Source organism: Phyllostomus discolor, chromosome 1 (assembly GCF_004126475.2).
Source record: "Phyllostomus discolor isolate MPI-MPIP mPhyDis1 chromosome 1, mPhyDis1.pri.v3, whole genome shotgun sequence".
Classification (NCBI taxonomy): domain Eukaryota; kingdom Metazoa; phylum Chordata; class Mammalia; order Chiroptera; family Phyllostomidae; genus Phyllostomus; species Phyllostomus discolor.
This window is the reverse complement of record NC_040903.2, coordinates 137,084,563-137,097,339: the sequence shown is the minus strand read 5'-3', so window position 1 is coordinate 137,097,339 and position 12,777 is coordinate 137,084,563. Positions and strand designations below refer to the sequence as shown.

Here is a 12,777-nt window from a genome sequence, read left to right as displayed (position 1 = left end):
TTATTTAAAAGTTTCTACTTATATTTCTGTTATGCTCACATTGGGTTTTAAATCTGCAGGGGGTTTCCAAAAAGCCAAAAAACATACACTACCCAACACTAACAATGTTGGAATAAATGATTGTTTGTTGGAAGAATCATCACCTAAATTACCCAGACAGTCACCTGGAGCCCAGCATAAAGACCTGCTGAGGTGTGTATTTTGAATTGGAGAAAAATATAAAACTCTGTTCTGAGAAAATTAAATAGGAAGTAGCCGAATTCAAACAGCAGGACCCAACATTTGATCATGAAATCATGCAACCAGCATTTAAAAAAGAAAATGAAACAGGAATATAAAGTATCGTTGCATTATAAATAGAAAGCATGTATATAAGTAATTTTAGTATTCTATATTGAGTCATGATATAAAATATATTTTCATTATAGAGATTTTCAAGATAGTTTAGGAACATATCCAGAAAATGTGCTCAAACTGTCATTTGGTTACAGAGTAATACAGGAAATTAAAACAACATGGTATTGGGTTACTTTGTTAAAAAGGAAGGAATCATTTAATAGAGAAGGTTATTTTTTTTATTTTGTTATCATTTGTTTAATGCATTTACTATCAATGTCAGGTATAATGTCAGCTGTGTAGGAAGTTTAAGGCATACTTAAAAGTATCCTATTAATGCCTGTTTTCATAAGACAGCAAAATGAATAACTTCTAAAATCATTTTTAACCGTATAAATAAGACTACAATTACATCTTTATACTGTGTCAGGTATCTGTTCAGCTAAAATTAGGACTGTAAGTATATGTGGCTTATAAAAAAGTTTATAGAGCCTTGTTGTAGCCAATAGGAGAAAAATACACAAAAGTAACATTAGTACCTAAGCATGAGGAAATACTTTCTTGTTAAAAATAGTATCAAGTTAAAACTTAGAAGGGCACAAGACCTCGCCCAAGGATATGCTCTTTGATTCTAGAGAGGGGAGAAAGACAGGAAAAGAAACATAGATGGGTTGCATCATACATACCCTGACCAGGACTGAATCCACAACCTGGGCGTGTGCCCTGACTGGAACCAAACCTGCCACCTTTTAGTTTATGGCAGGGTGTCAAACTCATTTTCGCTGGGGGCCACATCAGCCTCACAATAGCCTTTAAAGGGTGGAGTGTAATCTCAACTCCTTAACAGTTAAGGAGTAGTTACATTTATACAGCCCTAAAATTATTTTAGCCCTTTGAAGGCAACAGGTGAGTTTGACACCCCTGGTTTTTGTTATAATGCTCCAATCGAACCACACTGGCCAGGGCAGGACAAGAGAATTTTTGTGAAAATATTTGATAACTAGATTTGCAGCTAGAATGGAATACTATTCAGAAAGTGAAGAATTGCTGTTTTAAGGTACCACTGTATTCACTAAAATTTTGTTATATTTTTATATATTAGTGTCAAAAAAGATGTTCACAATAGTTTTAAATTATTTTAATATTTAGGTTTCTAAAGATACTATACCAGGGAAGTTTGATTCCTTGCTCCTGTTCTAGTATTCCATCATGTTCTAAAATAACATTAGTATTCCCATTCCTGGCAGGAGCAAGGAATCGAGTTGCTACAAAAAGGTGTATTTCTGAAGGATTATTATCTACCAAAAGATTTTGGTTTTGCTTAACCTGGGTTAATAATGAAAAGGGGTTGTGTGAGGAAAGAAAAAACAGGAGGATCCAAGATGGCAGCCAATTAGGTGGAAGCTTCACTAAACTCCTCCTGGGACCAAACTGGAATTAGAAGAAAGAAAAAATAAAACGGGGCCCACACCTGGTTCATTATAATATCTTAGGATGGGAAAAATTTATACTTGATGTAGAAAGGTAATCCATGATATTGCCCCAAACGGGATCAATGTGAGTACATTAATTCCAGTTACAGGTGGAGCAACTGAGGTAGGGAGCAATTGAGTTAGTCTGGAAGCCTTATTAAGGCTGGTTGTGGGGCCTCATGCTCAGAGAGGTTCTGATTCCATTTATCTGCTGTGGTGCTTAAGAATTTGCATTTCTAACAAGTTTCCTGCTGCTGGTCAGGGATTACACTTTGAGAATTACTGGTATAGACTAAAAAGTACTACTTAAAGGGTTGTGAATTCTGTTTATAATACTAGTTCTACTGTTAATTAACTTTATGATTAAAATATATTGTAATTTCTTAAAACTAATCTCATACAGTAAGCGGAAACTATGTTTGCTCTATTATTAAAGGATCTAGTGAACATGAGATAAGATACATTTAAATGTATTTTGTAGCCATTGGCTATAAAGGTGACAGTTTGAGCTTCTGTCTACTAAATTGATCAAATTTGAAATAATCAACATTCTCAAATCATTTATGACATTAGTTGATTTTAATTTGGTAGAAGATTAGGGAGAGAGAATCAAGAATTTTGAACTAAGGTTATCAAATGTTTTGGGTTCCAGCGGCAGCCATTGTCTGCTTTTGGGTGGGAGTTGGAAAAGAACTTCCTTTTTATCCTTTTTTTTTTTAACTTGCTGTATAACTGTCACATAAAGTATTTTAGAGACCTAACCTTTGTGTTTAAACTCATGTTTTACAGGCAAGGCAACAAATTTAGAAAAGACATTTCAACAATAATTACAGAGTTAGGGTTTCAAATTAGTAAAAAAACTAAAAGATTCTATGTCAACAAAGCCGACATCTGGAATAGTGCCTTAAATGGATTCAGAAATCGAAAGTTTAATCCTTTATACACAATTGAAGTAGTTTATGTTCATGAAAATGATAATTTTGAAATAGAACATTCTGGATCAAAGCAAGAATTTCTAAGACTTTTAATGCACCATCTTGAGAACTCACCGTTGTTTGAAGGGTCATTGTCAAAGAACTTGTCCCTAAATTCTCAAGGTAATTATTTCTTATTGAACTTAACTGACTACACTTGTGTAAAGAAAGAGACTTACTTAGAATTGATAGTACATGAATTGATAGCTGGTTGGAATGTATAATTTCCTTTGTTAATAAAATACTGATGGAATCACAGAAAAGGGGGGTTGGGGAGAGTGATATTTTCAAAAGCCAAATTTTGGAGTAAAACATTGTTTTTTAAGAATGTTCTTAATTTCTTTATAGCAATATCCATCTGAAGTGATTGCATAATTAACTGTAACTTCTTAAAAATGTATTATATGCTTATTCTACTTTTATTTGAATAGAGTGGTCAAATAGGATGGATGATTATCCGAGCCCTTCTGTTCAGATACTTGGAATTCACAGCTACTTGGAATTCACAGCTGGCATGTTTCTTCACAACCTAGCATTTTTATAACATAATTTTCTGATCCACATGTAACAGATTTTTTAAAAAGATTTTATTTATTTATTTTTAGGAGAAGGGAAGGGAGGGAGGAAGAGAGGGAGAGAAACATCAATGTGTGGTTGCCTCTTACATGCCCCTACTGGGAACCTGGCCCACAACCCAGGCATGTGCCCTGACTGGGTATTGAACCGGTGACCCTTTGGTTCACAGGCCAGCACCTAATCCACTGAGCCACACCAGCCAGGGCCACATGTAACGGATTTTTAAATGTACTTTTGCTTTGAAGAATTTTCCTTATGCAATTTATTATATATATGATATTTTTGTGTCTTTACATCTAGTGAGAAGTTAATGTGATTAAAACACGCATCTGAAAACACTTGTTAATTCTAGTACTCTTTTTTAGGAGCTTTTATACCACTTTTGCTGTAATAGGAAATTCAAAAGTGGGAAGACTTATTTCATTCCATTTGAATTTCTTCCTATATGTTCACTAGAACTTCATCACTGTTGCCTGAAGCATCATTGAAATAATTGAGAAACCACCAAGGGTCATTTGTACTATATGCAGTACACACAGTTTAATTCTAAACTCCCTTTAAAAAAAATTCTAAGTAATCAGTAATGTTAAGTCAAGACAGTTGTGGTACAGTGGACAGTATATGAATTTAAGGCACAAAATATGAATTCATTTTATACACATCACTTAAGTAGCTTTATATCCTTACATTACAGTAATTACATAGCCTCTCTGGATTTTAGTTTCTTCTACTGTAAAATGTGACTACTGATACATAGCTTATAAAGTTATTGTTGAGGAGATTTTGTAATTATTTCAAGTATTGTTAATATTGATTACTAAAAAGTTGCTTTGAACAATTTTTAGAAACAATAAAGGAAAATATACGTGATATCCTTTTGACTTCAAAGCTAAAACATTTTAAATGACAATTGAAAAATATTGAAAGCTATGATATGGTAAGATAGCATATAGCATTGGGATTAAATTTGTATCATTTTGGAACACAACTTAGCACTATATTGCAACAACTTTAAAAATATTCATATCCTTTGAACCACTAATACTGTATCCTAATTTATCCTAATCAAATAATCAAAGATATATAAATAAGAATATGTAAATAGATGTTGATTGTATAATGGTACTCTGTGAGGGTACCAATAATTAAAGGAATGATTTATATTGCTGCACATTTATAACTTAGTCTTAATGCATTCCTTAACTGTAAATTTTAATATTTTGAATAATATAAAAAATTTACAATAAAATAAGTAGAAAAAGCAGAAGTCAAATTATTTATGTATATGTTTATATAAACACAGGACACAAATATGCCAAAGTATATATATTGGTTATTATAGTGTTGGGAATTTAGGTGATTTTTTCAAAGTTTCTGTGTATTTTTGCTACTATATGTTGTTACTTTATATTCAGAAAAATATTCTTTGTATATTTTATGTTAAGTATATATTTTATACATGTTATAGCTACTGTGAATTTTCATTTATCTAATGCTTAGGTTTAAAACATTATTATATGTGTGTTCATTATATATGATGGTTATCTTATAATAATTAAAGAAATAAATTTAATGTATATTTATCTACAGCTCTGAAAGAGAATCTTTATTATGAAGCTGGCAAAATGCTTGCCATTTGTTTGGTTCATGGTGGTCCTGCACCTGGTTTCTTTTCTAAAACTTTGTTTAACTGCCTTGTTTATGGACCAGAAAATACCTTACCAATTTTCGATGATGTTTCGGACTTTGATGTGGCACAGATTATAATTAGGGTAAGAATTATGCATGTTTATTAAAATATAGTCTACATTTGCCCTGAATAGTGTGGCTCAGTTGGCTGGGTGTCATCCCGAAAAGCAAAAGATAACAGCACATGCCTAGGTTGCAGGTTCAGTCCCAATGAGGGCTGTGTGCAAGAGGCACCTGATCACTGTTTCTCACATCGATGTTTCTCTCCCTCACTTTCTCCCTCCAATCCCCTCTCTCTAAGATAAATAAATAAAAATCTTAAAAATAATTAAAATGTAGACTACATTCTAAGTATATTTGAATATAAGTAATGCATCTACAATAGAATAATAATACTCCAGAGTAGTTAAGGGCTGTCAATATTCTTATTTACCAACAAAGTTCACAACAAGTTAAAAGATAAATATAAAGGTAAGACAGCTAGGGATTAAAATGCCTGGTTTAATGTCAATAAAACCAATTGGATAATGTGATTTCAACCTGTAGTCAGAATGGCTTGCTAACATTTCTTAGAATGAGATGGATTTATCTACCCTGTCAGATACGGTGGAAGGCAGGTTTCTTGTTGCATGCTATAGGAAAGTATGCTTTCCTATAGGCAGGCAGTGGATCTGAAGAGAGCAAGAAATTAGTTTACCAGTCAGAAAACTTCTATTTCTTCCTATAGGGAAATATAGGTGCTAGGTTGAGAGAAAGACCAGGATAAATTTTTTTTCTATATGGAAACAAGTGGGGAGACTCACTGTTCCCAACTAAAAATGTTAACATTTTTTGAACCCTGTACTGCACATGTTACATATACAAATTCAATTTAGTTTTCATAATGCTGTATTAGTATATTTGGTTACATGTTACTGATTTGGAAGCTAACTGAGGCAATGAAAGCCATTTAACTTTTTTTCCTTTAACCTCCTTCCTACTTAAGCCTACTCTGGCCATTCATTGTCTCAATTAATAAAGCAGTATAGTTTACTGGTTAAAAACAAATGCTTACAAGTCAGATTTTAAATTGAAATAGTTAGAAACTATAAGCTGTGTGACTTGAGCCATGAAGTTAGGCTTAATTTTGTTAAGCCTGACCTTATCCTCACTTCCTCTTTCCTATGGATTTCTTAATTTCTTACTCTGATTCCACTATCATTGTCCCAAGTTAGCTAGTTCATAATCCAGGCATCCAGATCTTCACATTTAAATGTCTTAACTTTTTTTTTTTCTAATTCCCTTATCTCCTCTGACTTCTGTAATCACCACTGTCTTCAAATTCCTCTCTACTGTTTTCTTTAATATTGCACTCCCTTCTACTTCTTAATGCTTCTTTTTAATGCTTCTTCCTACCCCTGAAACTTAGATATTTTGGGGGTTGGTCTTAACAGTCCTCATTCTATAGTATTGGAATGGAAAAGCTTCTGCTCACTCATAACCTTTCTGAATGATTCCCAGACCTGCATCTTTGAGCCCCTAGACTCTGTTCTTATTAAATGTTTGTTTATTTAGTCAACAAATACTACATCGTACCCAGGACTGTTTTATCACCGAATATAGAGTAGTGAACCAAAGTCCCTGCCTCCTTGAAATTTACCTTTTAGAGGGAAAACAGAAGATAAACAAATAAATATGTAATACATAGTTGACCTTGAAAAACATGGGGGTTAAGGGAACCTAATGCCACACAGTCAAAAATCCACGTATAATTTTTGATTCTCCCCAAATTATAATTGTTCCTCAGTATCCTCTGGGGATTGGTCTAGGACTCCTTCCCTTCCTGCCTCTGCAGATACCAAAATCTTACATAAATTGGCATAGAACAATGCATATAGTCAGCCTACTGCATTTACTAATGGAAACCCATGGATGCAGAGAGACAATTGTACTGAAAAAAAGTCTGCACATAAGTGAACCATTACAGTTCAAACCTGTGCAGTTGGAGGGTTAATTGTACTATTACATAGTAAAATATGTTATAAAAATAAAACAGACTGTGAGAAAGGAGTTAGATAATGCTGGGGTATAATAAGTTAGAGCTTAGGCTAACCTGCTAAAACAGTTCCAAAAGAAAACCATTGTCTCAGAAACAATGGCGGGTATTTATTTTTCTCTAAAATCTGTTGTCTAGATTTTAGGGGTAGGTGTTGACAAACTATGGCTATAAGTCAAGTTGGCCTGCTGCCTCTTTTTGTAAATAAAGTTTTATTGAAACACAACACACCCATTTGTTATAGGTCTATGACTGGTTTCACACTGCAGTGGCAGAGTTGAGTAGTGGCAAATATCATATGCCCCACAAAACAAAATGCTACCTGGTTTTTACAGAAATGACTCCTATTTCAGAGGTATAATTATGATACATATAGTCATCCAGGTAATTGGATTCTATCCTCTCATTTATGTAATCACTTAGGACGGTGTCTGCATCTACATGGTTGAAACTTGCTCTTAAGGGAGAAAGTGGGAGTACAGTGATATTTGACACATTTTTCACTCGCATCCCATTGGACACCCTTAGTCACATACAGTTGCATCTGGCTGCGAGGAAAGTTTGGCTGTGTGCCCAACTAAAACTCCGGTTGGTGGGTTTGGCAGGATGAAACAATGTATACCCACAGAGTGTGAAGGTACTATTTTGAACCAGGTAGTCAGGAAAACCTTTGGAGACTTCCACAGAGATCTGAAGTGAATGAGTGAATCATGTAAATCTTAGAAGAGTAATTTGGAAAGAAGAAATAGGAAATTTTCCATTCAGTAGACTATTGACTACTTCCTATTTTTATCTTTCTCCTCTGTAACTTTGTTCAAGAGCTAACCTACATGAAAGTGTCTGGCACATAAATGGCCAAGTATTTCTTTGTTTATGCTGTTCACTGAAATACTTTTTTGATTGTATTCATCTAAGTCACCTGGTAATTCTTTCTCTTGTGAAATCTCAGGTTATCTCTCTTGCCACTCTAGTGCTATGTAACTATTTTATGTCAATTATTGCCTTTTATATAAGTGATTGCCTGTATTAAAGTGGCATTATATTCAAAGTTTCTTAAAGGCAAAAATATACCATGTTTATTAAACTAAGTTGTCAGATATTTATTCTTAAAAATAATTAATTGGTATACTTGCACTCCACTTCAGTGTACTCAAAAATTGAGGATAAATTAATGTGTCATTTGAAATGTAAGTATCATTCACAACTGAAGGGGAAACTGGGTATATTTTCTTCTTCATTACAGATAAATAGTGCAACAAATATAGCTGACTTAAACTCAGTTATGAATGAGTGCTATAACTACCTAGAGTTTATTGGATGTCTAAGACTTATAACTTCTTTAAGTGATAAATACTTATTGGCAAAAGACATACTTGCATACCATGTAATTAAGAGAGTACAAGCACCTTTTGAAAGGTAAGTTCTTTATATGTGAAAGATTCTCTCAAATTACATATTAACTGTCTTATAATGCGATATATACTTGATAAAAATTTTTAAATGTTATTTTAAAATAATGCTTTAAAATTAACCTGTTAAGGATGATTGCTGTTCTGACCATTCTAAACTTCATAAATGTGTGGTGCTTATGTAAGAAAAGTAATCATTGTCTCAATTTATAATTATTTTTCTAAGTAAAAAATATTTAAAAATTCTTAACCACATAAGCCAACTATTTCATCTCTACTCATTTAATAACTACAATATATATTGAATGCTGTAGTCTGGTGGGTAATAGGTACTGAGTGTTCTTTGATTAAGAAGGTCAATGTGATTCTTGCTCTTGAACTTAACACTGGTCCTCAAACTTTTTGTTCCAATAATACTTTAAAGAAGCTTGAAAACTTATATATGTCCTCATACTTTTTTAAATAATAAAAAAATAAAACATATATGAAAGTAGGCAGAATGGTATACTATGTAATACCATTATCTTAGCAATTATCAACCAACCTGTGGCCAGCCTTGTTTATATGTCATACTCTTGTCATTGACTCCAGTATTATTCTCAGGCTATTATCAGATGTCATATTATCTCAAAACTGATCAAATTTTTCTTATTTCAATATCATTAATGCATAGATTTAAATATACTTGTGTTGAAACTGTTACAGTTATTGTCTTTACTGGAGTTAAAATTGTGTCATTTTTGTCCAGTATAAGCCTTTTTATTTTTCTTTGAGGTGTTTTTTTTTTTTTAAGATTTTATTTATTTATTTTTTAGAGAGGGAAGGGAGAGGGAGACAGAGAGAGAGAAACATCAACGTGCGGTTGCTGGGGGCCATGGCCTACAATCCAGTCGTGTGCCCTGACTGGGAATCAAACCTGCAGTGCTTTGGTTCACAGCCCACCCTCAATCCACTGAGCTACGCCAGCCAGGGTTTTTTTGTTTGTTTTATGTTGACCCTTAATAGTCTTTGATAGCCATCTTGCTATATTGTACAATAATGTGTTTCAGTCTCATTTTGTCATTCTGACCTAAAGGACCTTTGTTTCTTTGAATGGGAAATGATATATTAAAACTACAGTTTTGATGCTAGGAATGATCATTTTTACCAGGTTGGTCATTGTTTCTAGGCCCTTTCAGTGGACCAAAAATAGCAAATGTGTTTTTGTTTTGTTTTTGTTTTTTAAGATAAAATACCTCATGAGTTTATACTGATACTTCAAATTCACTACTACAAGATGTTTAACTTTTTCTTTGTCCCATGTTGAGAATCCCAGTTCTCAAAGGCACTGAAGGATTAAAATATGAAATAATTACTCACTTGGCTTATTCCACATTTTATAAATAATAGTCTTAGAATAATACCAACATTATTACCAGTAACAGATAACTGAAAATAGGTTAAAATTATTTTTCTTTTTTGTTTTGTTCTAGGCTGTTACTGTCAAATTACTGTGTTCTAAAGTCATTTGTAATAGTTCTTTTCTGTGTTGTTACATTATTAGCTGGGTATACTTCTTTCATTTATTTTTTATTTTTAGTGGTGTCAATTAAAATTTGATTTTTTAAAAAAGTTATGTAAAATATTTGGGTGGTTCCAAAGTCAAATCTATAATGAAAGTGTGTTGAAAGAACTCAGCTCTATGATACAAATTGTATTCAAAGAAGTATAGCTTTCATGTTTATCACATCTACCTTCCATGCCTTTATGAAGCAATTATTTTAGTGGCTTTTATTGTTTATCATTTCATTATTTTTTTTCAATAATAGCAAATAAATATATGAGTATGTGTGTACTCATTATCTTATTAGATGAGATGCCATCCACCCCTTTTTCTTCTGCTCATGTTTTACTTGCCAGTGTATTCTGGAGATCACTCCATGGTAGTAAACAGACATAATCCTCATTCTGTGTTAGAGCTCTGCGGAACTCTGTTGTTTTGATATATCATTGTATGCTTTGTTTGGTTTTCTACCAGTTTCCTATAGATACACATTTGGAATGTTCCTAGCACTCTTATAAATTAAATATGACATTAATAAGCTTCATATAATTTCCAATATATTTTTAATACTGCAATTTAAAATAACACTGTTATATATAGCTCCTTTAATAGTTTTCATTTCCATGATCATTTTGGTTTCTACTTTTCTTGTCTTCCTGTGGGTTAAATTTTTTAATGCCATTTTTATCTGTAGTGCTGTTGAGTGTATATCTTTGTATGGTGTTTTAAAAAAGATAACAGTCTACTGGTATCAACATTTTATAAGATTCACCTCTAAGTCTCTTTGCCTTTTCCTGTTTATAATGTAATTTCCTAAATATTTTTTACACGTACTTTGTGAAACACATTATAAAATGTTATAGTTTTTAACTTAACTGTCAAACATAGTTTAGAAAACAGAAGGGAAGGAAACATGCTTTTAGTTTTATTTCTTTGTTCCTAATATTCTAAGAGTATACCTTTAATAATTTGCTTTCTGTTTCAAAAAATTCCTATAGGCATTATTTTAGGTTTGCTGGTGACAAATTCTTAGTTTTCCTTCATATAAGAATGTCCAGATTTCCTCTTTGTTCTGCTGTGGTGTTCCTTGGGTTGTGAGATACCCAAATGGTCTGCCATCATCTCTCCACCTTTCAGTCATCTTCTGTTTGTTTTATATATAATGTCCAGGGTTTTTACTGTATTTAGGAAGAATAGACATGTATCTATTCCATTACACAAAAATGAAGTCTGTGATCATTTTTCAGCACAGAAGTGTTAATTTGATTCATTTTTTTTTTCAGTTGCTTGTTTTAGCTTTAATAAAATCACTGTACTAATACTTTATCTCATTCCATTTGGTTTTTCAGTGCTATCCTCAATACTTGCTTGGATGTAAATGGGTGTTTTCATGTTTTGTCTTCTATTGGGAAATCCTCTTCTTTAGCAATGTGTCTTTAGCATTCCCATTAGACCCAGGCTATAGAGATTTCTCAACACAGCTGCTATGTATTTGCTTTTGCCTGGCACTCTACTTATAAGAGCTTTGAATCCTAAAACCAATTACTGTTAATTTCTTTGCTTCAGATGGGGGTCCATGCAGTATGCCAAAGCCAAGTTTGTGCAAACAGGGTTCTGATTATGACAGCTAGGGAATTTGGCAAAATTTTGGTTTCCTTGTTATTTCTGACATTTATATGACTTTTCCTATGCGCTCAGATGTATATTTAAAAGATTATTTTTTGCTATATGATTTTTATCTTTTACATATTATTCGGAAAAGAACGGAAAGATTATTCCGTTTTTCTCTTGCCCTCTTGTTGATCTGCCTAAATCCTATTTATCATTCAGTTTTATTTTAAACACCAGTTATATAGATAGGGAAGCCCTCTCTGAAATCTAGATTAGTCATATCTATGAAAACAATAAAAAAGAAGAAACAAATGATGAATTCTCTAACTTAGCAATCAGAAAAATCCATCTGTAGATACATGAACTACTTGGGGAAATAAATAAACATTGTGTACAGCTATCTCATTAAGAGATGCACTTCAAATTTTAAAATAACACCAAAATTTATACTATGTTGGTCTATTCTGTGTATTAGTCATAATATAAATGGTAATTCTATTCATAAGAAAATTATACTACTTAAGAGTCTTATAGTCAGGCCATTTGGATACACTTACTAATGGCCCCAACTGCAAGAATAATGATACTGGCAATTTGGATATGCAAAAAGAAGCCATAAAGTGCTTCCTTTATGTGAAAAATCGAACATTCTCAACCTTAGTAAGGAAAAAAAAAATCAGCTGAGGTTGCTGACATCTACAGTGAGAACAAATCTTCTATCTGTGAAATTGTGAATAAGGAAAAAGCAATTTATGCTACTTTTGTTGTCACACTTCAAATGGCAAAAGTTACAGCCACAGTGTGTAAAAAAGTGCTTAGTTAAGTTGGAAAGGAATTGAATTGTGGGCGGAAGACATGAACAGAACACTCATTCTGAATGATGGCAACACATTGCACCAGACACATTGAGCTTATGTGAAGACTTCAGCTAGGGATCCCTGTAACAAGTGACACTGCGCCATTTACTGCAAGTAAGGGATTCAGGAACAGATTCAGGAACAGGTTTGGACTGAAAAATATAAAGATTACTGGAGAGGCTTTGTCTTCCCTTAAAGACACTGCTGCCACATTTCCAGTAGAGTTGAACTTAATTACTAAGGAGAAAGGTTATGTGTGTACGGGAGAAAATATA

General features: G+C 32.9%; 1 protein-coding gene across 1 annotated transcript in view; it reads left to right on the top strand.

Moving 5' to 3' along the window:
* The window catches only part of G2E3 (G2/M-phase specific E3 ubiquitin protein ligase), a 69,492-nt gene that overhangs the window by 49,352 nt on the left and 7,363 nt on the right, over positions 1-12,777 (top strand). Inside the window, exons 10-13 of the mRNA XM_028506689.1 lie at positions 60-192; positions 2,598-2,905; positions 4,949-5,130; positions 8,326-8,498. Of these exons, the coding sequence (XP_028362490.1) occupies positions 60-192; positions 2,598-2,905; positions 4,949-5,130; positions 8,326-8,498 (796 nt within the window). The remainder of the gene's footprint in view (positions 1-59; positions 193-2,597; positions 2,906-4,948; positions 5,131-8,325; positions 8,499-12,777) is intronic.